This window comes from Suillus subalutaceus (assembly GCF_016647625.1).
Source record: "Suillus subalutaceus strain FC151 chromosome Unknown DFJ58scaffold_101, whole genome shotgun sequence".
NCBI lineage: Eukaryota > Fungi > Basidiomycota > Agaricomycetes > Boletales > Suillaceae > Suillus > Suillus subalutaceus.
This window is the reverse complement of record NW_024540350.1, coordinates 173673-188394: the sequence shown is the minus strand read 5'-3', so window position 1 is coordinate 188394 and position 14722 is coordinate 173673. Positions and strand designations below refer to the sequence as shown.

Genomic DNA, 14722 nt, shown 5'->3' with positions numbered 1-14722 from the left:
AGGTTGGTGTCAACACGAAGGCAAGCACGAAGCCCGCACTAAGGTCAGTGTCAACCCGAAGTCGACTAGGAGATAGTCGAAGGCAAGCACGAAGCCCGCACCAAGGTCAACGTCGACACGAAGTCAACTACTAGGAGGGACTCGAAGTCCCAAACTTGCGTCGAATACACAGACGAAAAAGTGGTCGAATACGTCGATCAACCTTTGGAGCAAATGAGGGCTAGCAAATGTGAAGGAAGGAACTCTACCTGTTTGTGTACACTCTGCTCTGTGAAACTGAAATATTAGCGGTATGCGGAAAATAAACGTTGATATCTAAGATAACCTGTTCAACCATGACAAAATCCCATGTGATTGCAACAGCAATGGGTAACACAAGGTGGTATACAAATTATTGACTATTGGGGGTATATGTGAATTAAATTCGTAAGATGACAATGATTGCGATGGGAAAAGAGCACACAGCATCTAGATCTAGGCGACCGAATACAGTAAGTGAGGAACGACAGGTGGACGACCAGTATTGTCGAAATAAGACTGAACGTAAAAGAGACAACATTCCTTCATCCCCTTCCATATGTTGTGCTCACGTCCGGTAGCATCAAAAGGTTGTTTGAGGGACTCGGGAAAGTGCTCCCACGCTGACAACACCTTGCGGAAACTTTCGAAATATGGTAAAGCGGCGTCGAAAGATGGCGCATTGAGTCCGTCGTTCTCTTGAGGTAAGTCCCTGTTCCAAACTTTCAACGACTTCGACGGGAAGATGCTACGAAGAAGCTCCATCCTTTCCTTCCTCGCCTCCTTGTCCTTACGTGCATCGCGCCCAAGATGCTCATCCAGGTCCAGAAGCTCATATCGAAAACTTTGCTCACAGATTTCATATACGATTTGGCGTGCGAGATCTGCGGGGGGATTGTCGAGCGTGGAAATGGCTATATCCTTTCCACGCCAGTGAACATTTGTGGGTCCTGCCCACAAGGCCCGCAGTACCGGAACTTCCTTTTGGAAAAGTAAAGCAGTCGCTGCTTTCGACTTGCTGGTCTTGCCGGACGTCCGCGTGTTCGAAGGTTCCTGAGCGTGCTGAGATATCAAGAAATCGCGCCAGTTCTGGGCGCGAGGAAGAGGTCGAGGCCTTTCGTCATAGACACGTTCTATCCAGGTAGGGCGGCATGCCAGCCAGTTGGCAAGGTACTTCACCAAGGATTGCGGGGAAAGAACGTTAACGAATAAACCTGGATCGGGAAGCGAGTACCCATCATCCATTTTGTCTCTGGGATGCTTGATGCGAATAATATCTTTGTTTGCGTCCTCCAACGCTATCTTGAAGAAAGAGTTCATTGGCGGCATATAAGGGTGATCTATATCAGACCACTTGTCACGGCCAGATACAGCTTTATTCTGACGCGGAGCGGTTGCATTGTCTGAGGAATTAATTAGTCACAACAACCATGAAAGAAGAATGCTGAACTTACACGGCGCAGGCTTGGCACTCATTTTGGCCTTCCCTTTGTCTACGCGCGCCCTTCCTACCAATGACTCCCTCGTTACCATCTGTTCCACTTGGGGTGTTGAAACCGGTAGCTTCTCAAAGTTGGAATACGGCTGACGAGCGGCCTCATGACGCTTGCGATTATTGGGACCTCTGTTGATGATGTCGAATGGTTGGGCGAAGAGTTTGACAGGATCATGATACATGCCGATGACGAGGTCATCAGGTGGTGTGAAGGAAACGACTTTGACGATGTTCATGTTGGCATTGACAAGTCTGGCATCGCGAATAAGCCAGACAGGAACTCCAGCAGCGTGCACCTTCGTAGTGATAGCGACATCTTCGGTGAAACAACCCCATCCATTTGGGGTTAACCTTGTGCGTAGTGTCGACGAATCGCATGTGAGGCTTGATAAATTTCGTAATAGTCTATAACCGCCCAGATATCGAGAAACCAGCGCTGATATTCAGCAACGATTATGACGATGTCGTGCCAGGCCATGGCTTGCTGGAAGCGCTCGTAGACAGCGCGCATTGCATGCGCCCACCCAACTACATGATCCTCCTTGTGGGACCTTGCAACCTTGTAATTGCTAACCCGCAGTATTGGCCTTCTTGTACAAGCGCTTGAGGTGGCCGACAATGTCGGTCTTGAGTTGACCAAAAAGATTGCCGGGAGAAATGGGCGTGAAGTCACTTGCGAAAGTTGGTCTGAACCATGCGTACATCATGCTTGAGTCGTCCGCATAGGCTTCCTGGCGTGGGATTGCAAAAACTTCGAGCGTATAAGTCGTCATACATCTGCGGCCACTGGAAGGGATCCAGGGCCCAATATCTACCATCTGTGCGCGCTTGAATGATGTCGGATTCGTTGTTGAAGGGTTGGGGAATTAATTTCATGTTGGGAGTTGTGATTACTTGGTGGCCATATGTAGCCACACAGAAAGCATCAGTGGCAGTCAGGTAACCTGGATATCATCAATCAAGAGTAGTAGAGGTATGAAGATGCCAAAACGTACGGTCACCATCGTGCATGAATGGCTTGAAGACAGGAATCGACATGGTTGTAGCTCCAGGAACCATGATATCGAGAACAGGGAAAGATACAGCGACTCGCAGTCACTGAGGAAGGAAATTTAAACGAAACAGCGACTCGAAGTCACTGCCGATTAAAATGCTACCACTGAAGGCCGATAGCGAGAGAGTAGTGTCTTGAAAGATTCAGGAGAAATCTGACGAAGGCGTGGTGTCAGTGATGATAGCATGAATCAGTGTAATGAACGAAACTTACGGTAAAGGGCGACAGGAGTCTGAGCGAGTCTGGTTAAAGACCTAATGTAGTCATAATAGCGTGACGAATAACGAATGTACTTACCTATGAAGTCTAAGACCCACGAAGGAAGTAAGAGTCTTGAAAGATGGGAGAGATCTGGTGAGGGCGTGATGTAGTAATATAGCATAATCAAGGCGGTCGTAGCACGATACTGAGCTGTGGATGACAAGACGTGCCGACCGAAGTCTAAGCATCGATAGTAGCAAACAACACGAAGGTTGCTGCTCAAAGGGACGCCCACCACGAAGGTAGACTGTAGCGAGGCGGGGGGAATAGGCTGGGGAATGTGAGCCGCCCGATGAGGAGTGGCGTTGAGGATGAGGAAAAGCGTTCAAAATGGACTTCACACTTTGATTCAGTGTGGGAAAGCCCTTACCTAGAGTGGGAAAGCCCAGATCAAAGCCTGGGAAAGCCCTTCTGATTTCGACCAATTTAGTAATCTCATCAATGTTTGGCCCCGTTTCCACTCATCGTCTGCCCTCTGCCCTCATCGTTTGCCCCCATCTTCAACCTCTGGCCTCATCGCATGGTCTGCCTTCGAGGCAGACAAGTTCTGCCTGTATGACTTCGTGTCATCCAGCGCTATCTGGCCGTCTGACTACGAGTCAGATTACGGTCTACCTACCTCAACACCTCGCCCACATCCATCCTCTACAAATGTATGTGTCCATTTAACTCTATTCTAATTGATTACACGCAGGACTTTTCAACGACATCCTCATCTCCCACCCTTGTCTCCACCGCATCGACTGGCCTGATCGCATGGTTCTGCCTTCGAGGCAGACACGCTTTGGCTGGGTGACTTCGCGTCATCCCAGCACTGTCTGGCTGTCTGACTACAAGTCGGATGCCTCAACACTGTGCCACTATCTATTCGTTCTCTGCGCAAGCGCATGTCCAGCAACTCAATTCTATTTCATCGTCTGCGGGAATTTTGAACGCTCAACATCTTTGTATTCCAACTACCGATCGGTACGTCCTCCCCCATCTTACAATTATACAATCGTTTCATTCTACTTACAACAGATAATCAAAGTTTGGGGTATGCAAAATATGGTAGGGACACTGGCGCGTATAATTGTAAGCATTCTTTTCTCGACACGCTGGAGGAGATTTTTGATGATGACCATGGCATCATCAGTACCTGCCAGTAGCCTGGACTCTTACGCGCGGAGAAGCTCATATTCGCCCCATCACCCATTTGGACCCTAATTTTCGTAAGTTTCGAAGCTTTTTTAATGTGGGCCATCCCCAATAAGTTAGTATACGATCCTTTGCGGTGAATATTCCATTTTTCTAACAATGTTCTTTCAATGTACCTCTGTTCGTTTCGGTGTCGATTGGGCGGGATTACAACTTTGGAATATTATTTCTTGATGTGTATTGGGCGCCTTACCATTAGTTAAAACCCGCAATGTTCGTGTTTTTAAACAAGAATCTTTCTTCTTTTGACTCGCAACCATTAGTTTTCTGTACTCTTCTATCGTCCTGTCAAGACTTCGAGTCTTGAAATCTAGCTGTAAGACTTCGTGTTTCACAAGCTGCCCTGCTTCAACATTCGTGTAAAGCACCCCTTTTCTCAGTATCAAGCCCGCCTACGTTTCAATGGCACCGTCTACCAGAAATGCAGCCCGTCGTGGTGCTACCGGTACTGGCACTCATGACCCCACAGTGTCTGGCACCTATGTCATGCGCACACGCAGTGGTGTTGCCATCAACCCCCCCGCCAAACAAAATAATAAGCGCCAAAGAAATGCTGTCCCCGAGTCATCTCCTGCTCCGGATGACCCTCACCGGCCAAAACCTCGTCCTTTACCCCGACGTTCCTCGGGTACGACCTTTGAGGACTATGCTCGAATCCTTGCTCGCCCTCGCAAACAACACTTAAAACCCACAGCGGACTCCGTCTCTTCTGGAATGGAGTTGCAAAGCGACCATCCCCCAGGTAATGACTTACGGCATTCACAACAATAACTATACTAACCCCTTTCATAGATACACCTGACATCGACGATGACGTACCCGTTACGGACACTCGCATGGATGATGATATGAACGGCGGTAGCGACAATGATGCCGATGATGATATGACCAATGAAGACCGTGAACACAGCCAGGCTAACGAAGATGAGGATGAGGATAATGATGGCTCCAGTACGTGGAAAGACTTCAGGTATATTATTTTTCATTTAGTATATCGTTGGGAAGGCTGACGGTTGTCACCGTGAAGACAACGTAGAAGGTGATAGCGACAACGACGCCAAGGATGGCGATGAAGAGCCTGAGGGTGGCGATGAAGAGCTTGAGGGTGGCGATGAAGAGCCTGAGGGTGGCGAAAATAACAAGGACTTCGAGACTTCACAAGGTATGTACTATCTTACTTTTCTCTTAGTGGGGAGGGCTGATGGTCATCTGTTGTACGCAGCCAGGAGACTTCGGCCTCGAAGGGTCAAGAAGGGCAGCTACAATTTACATTTCGATGATGGTTCTCAAAGCTCTTCATCGGATACCAGCTACCGTGAAGGCCCCGCAACATCTGATCAAGATTCCGCCCATGAGTCAGATGCAAACAAAGACCTCGACCCCAACCACAACAGCCCGTCTTCACCGCCTGCTAAGCGCAGGAAAAGGTCTTCAGCGATCGAAACTACCTTGGCCAACACTTCCCAAAAAACATCTCACTCGACAACCGTTCGCAAGAAGCATGCAGCTATTTCACATGGTGGCAACCCCACTCCAGCCAGTATAGTCCTTTGGCCCGACGCCGGACATTGACAACAGTGAGAATGAAGACGAACCCTCAGGTCATTTAAAGCGTGGACGGCTATGTCAGGAGGGCATCGATGAGGCTCAGGAACTTGGACAGAAAACAGCAGAAGAAGCTCGGGTGATTGGCGCCAAGTATGGCAAGTCCGCGCGCGCTATTCTCATTGAGGCTGGTCTGTCCATCAAGCATTCACGATCAGAGTCTGATTGGAATGCCCACCAACGCTGGTTCATGGATAATAACCCCCGCAAGGACAAAGAATGTCAGTCCCCCATTCTGTGGTGTATATGATGCTAACTCGAGAGTCTCAGCTATCATCGACTGGAAAGAACGTCAACGCAAACATTATCATGCGATGGGCAAGGATGACGAAGAGTGGGACATCATTCGCAACTATAACGTTACTGGCGGCAATACCAATCAATCACGCGCCAAGACCATTTTGTCAATGAGGGAGGATATTGCAAGAAAGGTACATCTACTTCATTAGCGCATTCTAAATTACGACTAATGACTCAATACAGTTGTCTGCTTATTCTCGCCTTGAAGGAGTCGAGGCCATCGGCTGTATATTTGATACAACACAAGACGAGGCTGCTCGACAGGCATCCGGCTTTGTCGCGGGCTCCGACCTCATAGTCAAGTTGATCAATGAGCATCAACTGGATGCTCGCGCAATATTAGATTGGGTCGTGACTGCAACGAAGTACGTCTTATTATTCTGGACTTTTCCTACCTCCTGATATATTCACAGAGCGAAAGGCTACAATATATCCGTGCCGCAGTTCATGGGGGGAGTAGGGGCTTACGAGATTCTACTTTCAAAGCCAAACGAGGCTCCCCGCGACCGTTACAGGAGGATATGGCCAATTATGGTACTCGAGCACACTTGTGAGTACTCAAGTTTGTCCAAATTCAACGATTCATTGGATTCTGCTCAAATAGCGAAGTTTGGGTATCAACCCAAAGCAGTCCAGTGGCGGAAGCTTCTTGACTATGCTTTCCAGTACAAGTTCATGATTAAGAACTGGCCTGAAGACGTCCTTCCTATCGGTCCCGAATTCAATCCTCACAACCTAAGTTCTCAGCACCTCAAGCTACTTGTCGTTCCTTTCATCAAGCGCAAAGCGCATTCTTATTATGAGGCAGAGCTCCGCACTGAAGCTGAGAGCTTGTTAGAGCTAGAGAAAAAGAAGTCGAAGGGCAAGCGCCGAGGTCAGGGGCGCACTGTGGAAGACGTCATGAGTGAATTAGATGTCGATGTACCCGAGATCGAGTTCGCAGCTTGGCCAGATGGTATGTCATTTCCACGTTATCATTATACCTTTGTTTTCTGATGTCGATTGTGCAAGAATGTATCAAGCAGCTCAATGACGAGGTGCCGGAGATGTTCGACATTCCCTTGGTGACCAGTGCCTTGGATGTTGTGCTACGCAAGCTAGTAGACTCCGCCAAATTTAAGGCGTCTGTCCCTGAAGATATATTGGCAGCTCATGAAGCACATCCGGATGGTCAGACTCCCTCTACTCACGACACGCTGCCAAGTGATCATGAATCTCCTGTCACTCCGAGCCCCCCGACCTTGCCATCAAACCAACGTCACCCTACCAATTTCACAGCAGTACATCGCCGCGAGGACACTCATCTTCCTCAAGTCCCAAATGTGTTTGATCGTGAATCTCGCCCTGTTCTGCCTACAAGCAGAGATGAACCTGTCGGTGGTGGAAGACGACAGGCTAGCCTGCCGTTCAAGGCGAAGAAAACCTTTACGGGTAAGTGCTACGCTATTCCGTCAAGACTCAATGTTGATCTTCTTCAGGTTGACCCTACATTCATGCGCCGCATGGAGGAGCGTCCCGCTGACTCTCGTAATGATGCAGACTTGGAGTATGTCTTACCTTTCCACGACTTCCAACATATATTAATTTAATTGCTTAGGCTTGCGCCCTACCCAGGCCCTCGTCGTGAGGACAGAGATTTCGTTGCCCCAAACCGCCGCCGTGAATATTCTCGTTCACCTCCTGTATACCCTCAGCGAGATCCATCTCGCTCAAGGTACTATCGGCCCACCTACAGGCAACGCGAGACTTCTCCTGTCGCGCTTAGCGATGATGGTTCTTATCCTGGACGTCCTGCTCACTCACGCCGGCAAAATCATGCTGATGATTTCAATCAGAGGTTCCAAGTAAGGAGAGCTGGTGACTCTCATTATGAAGACGGGCCTTCGCGGTTTCGCTACTAACATGGGCAAGAATTGTGCTGTCCACTCATTCATATTGACTTTGCTTGCCTTTGGTTGTTCATATTAGCGCCTCACGTTTTTGTACTTCGGGTACCTCTAGCTGTTGTACTTCGTGTACCTCTCACTGTTGTACTTCGGGTACCTCATCACTTCAGTTGTCTCTTGCGCAGGATGAAGCTTTCACATGTAATGTTAGTACTCCCATGTGTCGGAACAAGACAGGTCATGTCTGTCTCCCTTTTGTTGACGATCTTGTAATGCAATCATATGTGTACCAACGGCCCAAAACGTGTGAAATTAAGTTTGCGCACTATATCTGTGAGAAGGTTTGGTGACAACGACGAATGGCAACATAATTTATCATCACATGCAAGAGGATTGAATCGACCTCCACGGATTTTTCTGCTGAAGAAAAAAAACAAATATTTAAAATGCACGTTGGCAGGTTCGAACTCACATAAACATGCTATGCAGGCATACACACACTCTAACCGTTACACCACAAGTCCTTATATCTTTAGGGTGTCAAATTGTATATGGCTGCTGAATGCTGCTCATCTCATCAAAACTTTGCAAAGTCTTTTGCCCGTCATCCTATTCAGTCTACCACACTAGCAATTATGTAGCATAACATGTACTTTGCACACAATATTGCTTTTTGTAGATTTCAATTTCTATATTCAGATGGATTTGTGTTCATTGTGCTCAGGTAAATGGAAATATGTGCACTTTGGGTTGAATACAAATACTGAAATGCATGTGATTTGAACATACTCCGAAGTCTACAAGAGCTGATCAAGGCCAGCATATAATAGCATAATTAGGGTGAGTGGGAACACCTGGATAGTAGTTGAGAGGTAGATGGAAGAGTCCAAATAGTGTCATTATGGTCAGCGGGAGAGCCCAACTGGTATAATTAGGGTCGGTGGGAAGGCCCAGATAGTAGTAGAGGGGTAGGCAGGAGAGCCCAAATGATGTGTATACAGTCGGTGGGAGAGCCCAAATGGTGTTGGTAGGGTTGGCGGGAAGGCCCGGTGCTGATTGAACGGTAGATGGGAGAGCCCAGAGTATGCGTATATGGTCGGTGGGAGAGCCCAAATGGTGTTGGTAGGGTAGGCGGGAAGGCCCGGTTGCTGATTGAACGGTAGGCGGGAGAGCCCAGAAGATGCGTATATGGTCGGCGGGAGAGCCCAAATGGTGTTGGTAGGGTTGGCGGGAAGGCCCGGTTGCTGATTGAACAGTAGGTGGGAGAGCCCAGAGGATGCGTATATGGTCGGCGGGAGAGCCCAAATGGTGTTGGTAGGGTAGGCGGGAAGGCCCAGTTGCTGATCGAACGGTAGGCGGGAGAGCCCAGAAGATGCGTATATGGTCGGCGGGAGAGCCCAAATGATGTTGGTAGGGTTGGCGGGAAGGCCCGGTTTGCTGATTGAATGGTAGGCGGGAGAGCCCAGAGGATGCGTATATGGTCGGCGGGAGAGCCCAAATGGTGTTGGTAGGGTTGGCGGGAAGGCCCGGTTGCTGATTGAATGGTAGGCGGGAGAGCCCAGAGGATGCGTATATGGTCGGTGGGAGAGCCCAGTTGCTAATTGAATGGCAGGCGGGAGAGCCCCGATGATGTGTATGGGGTGGGCGGGAAGGCCCAGATAGTACTAGAGAGGTAGGCGGGAGAGCCCGAACAGTGCCATTAGCTAGTCAGATTTATCTATCCCCCCCCCCCTCTAGATAGCATCCCAAATTGAGATTGGCCGCCTACATTCCTCTCTTCACCTCTCATACCTCCATTAGAAAGATTTGCTTCATTGGCGATGACAAACAATTGCCACACTATGGTCAGGATGATATCCACGACCTGAAGAGCATCTTCGAGGTCAAGCATCTCAAGGACCATGCCCTCTTCCTGAACACACAATACAGGATGCCTCCTCAAATTGGAAACTTCATCTCTCAAGCTGTATATGATGGCCTACTCGAGTCGAATATGCAACACCCCGTCACGAATGAGAGGATGGCTTATCATTTTATCAACATTCCCAGCCAGGAACAGTAACATAGAAATAGCCGGAAGAACCTTGGACAGTGCCAAACCATTTTCCATATTGCTACCATATTGCAAGCAAAGAATAAGCGATTCCGCATTATCACCCCTTACGACACTCAGCAGACATGAGATAAGTAAAGCTCCCACATTTTATTGCATATTATCTTTGCCACCCCCCCTTCCTTGCACACCCCCCCCCCCCCCGTCGTCTTATGACAGACTCGCAAGTAAAGCTCCCACATTTTATTGCATATTATCTAATGCCACCCCCCCTTTGTTGCACACCCCCCTGCTGTCTTATGACAGACTCGCAAGTAAAGCTCCCACATTTTATTGCATATTATCTTTGCCACCCCCCTTCCTTGCACACCCCCCCGCTTTGTCTTCTAACAGACTCGCAAGTAAAGCTCCCACATTTTATTGCATATTATCTTTGCCACCCCCCCTTCCGTGCACCCCCCCTGTCATCTTATGACAGACTCGCAAGTAAAGCTCCCACATTTTATTGCATATTATCTTTGCCACCCCCCTTCCTTGCACACCCCCCCGCTTTGTCTTCTAACAGACTCGCAAGTAAAGCTCCCACATTTTATTGCATATTATCTTTGCCACCCCCCCTTCCGTGCACCCCCCCTGTCATCTTATGACAGACTCGCAAGTAAAGCTCCCACATTTTATTGCATATTATCTTTGCCACCCCCCTTCCTTGCACACCCCCCCCCCCCCCCCCCCCCGCTTTGTCTTCTAACAGACTCGCAAGTAAAGCTCCCACATGTTATTGCATATCTGAGTCTGTGCCACCCCCCCGCCTTGTCTTCTAACAAACTCGCAAGTAAAGCTCCCACATTTTATTGCATATCTGAGTCTGTGCCACCCCCCGCTTTGTCTTCTAACAGACTCGCAAGTAAAGCTCCCACATTTTATTGCATATTATCTTTGCCACCCCCCCCTTCCGTGCACCCCCCCTGTCATCTTATGACAGACTCGCAAGTAAAGCTCTCACATTTTATTGCATATCCAAGTCTGTGCCACCCCCCTCTTTGTCTTCTAACAGACTCGCAAGTAAAGCTCCCACATTTTATTGCATGTTGCTCGCAAGACAACCTCATTACTCAATGACTAGTGCTGCACTCAGTTAGACTTCTCTTACGTTTAGGACGCTGTTTCAAGCCAAAAATCCTGCAGGTTTTTGTCCCATATCAAATCTTGTCTCAAGTGCATATACTGGCCTTGCATACCTAGTACTACTCCTTCTATGGATGTACAAATCGTGAATTTTTATGCCGTCAAAATGTCTGAAAAAGGACCCCTATCACCCCTATTTATGATGGGAAAGCCCTCCTGATAAATGCCCTGGGACATCCCAGAGACATGCTAGAGTGATCCCAGTTGGGATTGGGAAAGATCAAAAATAGGTCCTTGGGATGGCCCAGATACTTGCTTCAGTATGGACCGGGACATCCCAGTACATGGGGTAAAATACTGGGAATACCATCCTAGAACACACCCACTAGGTCCTTTGCTAGCCACAAACACATAGACCTAAGAGGTCATTTCAAGTGGTTGACTGAAGTGAAATGTGACTGACTATTGGCAAATCTTCCAGAGTGTTGAGCATGAGTCCTATGGATACTGGACATACTGTAAAGTGATGACTCTTGCAGTTGAACTGCACAGGTTCAAAACTTGCCAATAATATGATTTTTTTCTATTAGAATACACCTTAATATTTACTCATATGATGCTTTCATGAATTTGTCTCCAGGTCTGCATCATATGAAATCGTATTGATTTTGGTTCCCATGCTATCATCCAAGTCTGCTATTAACATGTTGGCATCCTTTTAGGACCATATCCAGCTGCTAACTACACTTTTAGTAATGGTGTAAGCTTCACAAATGTGTATGTTTATGATAATTATTAATGAGTACATCAGCAGTCAAGGACAACAGGTCACTGCTCATGTAGACAAGTGAACAACAGCAGAGCAGGTTCAAAAAGTTAATTGTACATTGCATTAACTTGTTTATGTTCCTGTTCACAGCTCACTCTATTCATTCAGACAGCTCTTGTAGCAGGTAGTATAAAACTTTGTGGAACAGAGAATATTAACTTAGACTGTAGACTGAATGACAATGCCCAGATCATCCAAGATAGGAGGCTCTGAAGCATCAATCTGTAGAACAGGATTGATGAGAGAACCAGAGTGAACAGCTGTATATTACATACCAACTTTTCATCCCAGTCATTCAAAGGGAGATAGCTCAGAGATCTCAAAACCAATGACTCCTGAATAAAGTGAGTGGTGGATGTATGAACTGAGGATAGGAGGGTCTCAACACTCTGGTGAAGTTTATGGTAATACCCCTGCTTTGTAGATAAGTTTTGCAACTGAATATGTATTGAAATGCTATAGCAGTTTTAGCATATGCATTGTGAGGGCAAGAGGTTTCCCATGGCTCAGGTCCCTAGTACCTAGTTGATTGCAAGAACTTGAGGTCCAGCTTAGCAAAGAATTTGATCTCTTAGAAGCTAATGAACCACTAGAAAATCCTAAGTCAAAGAACTTCACATACCACCATTCAGAAAAGACAGATATCTACAAGGTCAGAACATTCATAACCGCCACCTACATCAGAGTGGGCTCCAGGGAACACACCTACCACAACCTCAGCTCTGAAGCTAGGAGTTACTGCACATTGAAGCACTCACTTGTTTGAGCATATGATGTGGAGCTAGGTCCTTTGGCTTGGTCCATAATATAGGTAGGAGTTTCTTACTAGATAAAGGCCAAGCTTTGCCGGCAGCAACCTTGTACCATTATAATGGCACTGAGTCTTGTTTGCAGGAACATTGTTTATGAATTTAATATTATTATTCCTGCTACCTTTAGGTAGAGGGTCTTTCTTGTTGTGTTTTTTTCAAAAATAAAGGGGGGATTCTGACGAACACTTTAAATGGTCATTATTTCTCATGGTTGCTCTTTTCACAGTGGTTTGTGCATTATCTGTCAAGATACTCAATCACTGTCATGTCATCGTCTTCCATCATGATTGCGCACCAGGTCTAACCAGGCCCCATGCTGCATCTCCTCCTTGGCCATCAACGGTATATCAAGCTCAGAGCTCTTGCTTGCCCACTAGGTGCAAGTGCTTTCAAGATACTCAATCACTGTCATGTCCTTGTCTTCCATTGCGCACCAGGTCTAACCAGGCCCCATGCTGCATCTCTCCCATGGCTGTCAATGGTATATCAAGGTTAGAGCTCTATATGCTTGCCTACTTGGTACAAGTGCTTACCCTCCCTATGTCAAAGTGTCAACGCCTGCTGGCACCACCTTTGCCTCACAGTGGCAAGCTGTAAACGCTCGCCTCTCACCCAATTCCCTCACCCAAGCATCTACGCTTGGGTGGGGCACCACCTTTGCCTCACAGCAGCGAGCATTTATGCTTGCTCACCACCTTTGCCTCACAGTGGGGAGCATTTACGCTTGCCTCTCACCCAATTCCCTCTGGATGCTTGGGTGTCACCACCTTTACCTGCCAGTGGTGAGTGTTTATGCTTGCCTCTCACCCAATTCCCTCATCCAAGCGTCCACGCTTGGGTGGGGCACCACCTTCGCCTCACAGCAGCAAGTGTTTATGCTTATGCTCCCCTCTCACCCAATTCTCTCATCCAAGTGTCCACACTTGAGTGGGGAATTGTCACTATCATTGCCTCACAGTAGGGAGTGTTTACGCTTGCCTCTCACCCAATTCCCTCACCCAAGCATGGACACTTGGGTGTCACCACCTTCACCTGACAGTGGGGAGCGTTTATGCTTGCCTCTCATCCAATTCCCTCATCCAAGCGTCCACGCTTGGGTGGGGAATTGTCACTACCATTGCCTCACAGTGGGAAGTGTTTATGCTTGCTCACCACCTTTGCCTCACAGTGGGGAGCATATACACTTGCTCTCACCCAATTCCCTCATCCAAGCGCGGACACTTGGGTGTCACCACCTTCACCTCACAGTGACGAGTGTTTACACTTGCCTCTCACTGAATACCCGAATGTTGTTTATGAATTTAATATTATTATAGGCTATATTTTGGCAAGTATTTTGTATAATACTACACAGTAAAATCCAGCTATGTACAGAGACATCATTTTAGTATTTCAGTGATGATTTGCGAGCATATTGGTAATAGAAAGCATGATAATATTTGTTACATGATTCTTTTGGTAGCCAATGCAATTTTACTGATAGTAGAACAGAATTAAAGTTTGAACGTCAATGTTCACAGTGAAGACACACCATTGTGGAATTCTTAAGATGAAGACTCAGAGTTCCTGATTGGTTGTTTTCCTTTTTACTCTCATTCTGTACAAGGCCCGGCAGCAAGACATCGGCATTTGAAAGGGCTGCTTGGCAAGGCAGATGGTGGTGATAGTATGATCAGTTCTCGTAAAACGGTATTGAAAACATCGCATTTTGATTTGATAATATGATGGTGGCAAAATGCCATATGGACTTCGATGAGGGCTCCTTTCAGTTTTGATTCGTAAAGGTGTGGTGGGATAAGATTGTGGTTCTCATCATATGCTGGCAATGGCTGAATATTGTGGGTGGATGCAAGGTCTTGTAAAGGATCTTTGCATCGTTCTGCAACTGGCCATGTTGCAAAGTCGAATTCAGGGCCAAGGTCATCACCTGCAGTTACGAATGAAATTTGTTAAATCAGTAAGTCAGTGACTGAGGATTTTTGTAGCATACTGGTTGAGTCATCGTTACTGGGAATCGCCCTATCAGTAGTGTCATGTTGATTTTCATTGTCCAATGTTTTAATCTATTTTATGTTATATTTAGTTGT

General features: G+C 47.3%; 3 protein-coding genes across 3 annotated transcripts; 2 read left to right on the top strand and 1 right to left on the bottom strand.

The window, feature by feature from the left end:
• Positions 1-474: 474 nt before the first annotated feature.
• DFJ58DRAFT_844036 (uncharacterized protein) lies at positions 475-2551 on the bottom strand (the record flags this gene model as incomplete). The annotated part of the gene is made up of 6 exons (XM_041393038.1): positions 475-1421; positions 1473-1829; positions 1865-2041; positions 2088-2264; positions 2329-2457; positions 2509-2551. The coding sequence occupies 6 exons, from the start codon at positions 2549-2551 to the stop codon at positions 475-477; spliced, it is 1830 nt and encodes a 609-aa protein (XP_041240759.1).
• A 1876-nt stretch (positions 2552-4427) lies between these two features.
• Positions 4428-7778, top strand: DFJ58DRAFT_844035 (uncharacterized protein; the record flags this gene model as incomplete). The annotated part of the gene is made up of 11 exons (XM_041393037.1): positions 4428-4767; positions 4818-4976; positions 5053-5187; positions 5248-5565; positions 5627-5851; positions 5901-6061; positions 6114-6295; positions 6344-6480; positions 6535-6885; positions 6942-7361; positions 7528-7778. 11 exons carry the CDS (start codon positions 4428-4430, stop codon positions 7776-7778), a joined length of 2679 nt encoding a protein of 892 aa, XP_041240758.1.
• Positions 7779-9563: 1785 nt separating this feature from the next.
• On the top strand, positions 9564-9998 carry DFJ58DRAFT_664775 (uncharacterized protein; the record flags this gene model as incomplete). The annotated part of the gene is given in 2 exon segments (XM_041382458.1): positions 9564-9874; positions 9890-9998. Coding segments are annotated over 2 exon segments (420 nt in total), but the record flags the coding sequence as incomplete, so codon positions are not given.
• Between the last annotated feature and the right edge of the window lie 4724 nt (positions 9999-14722).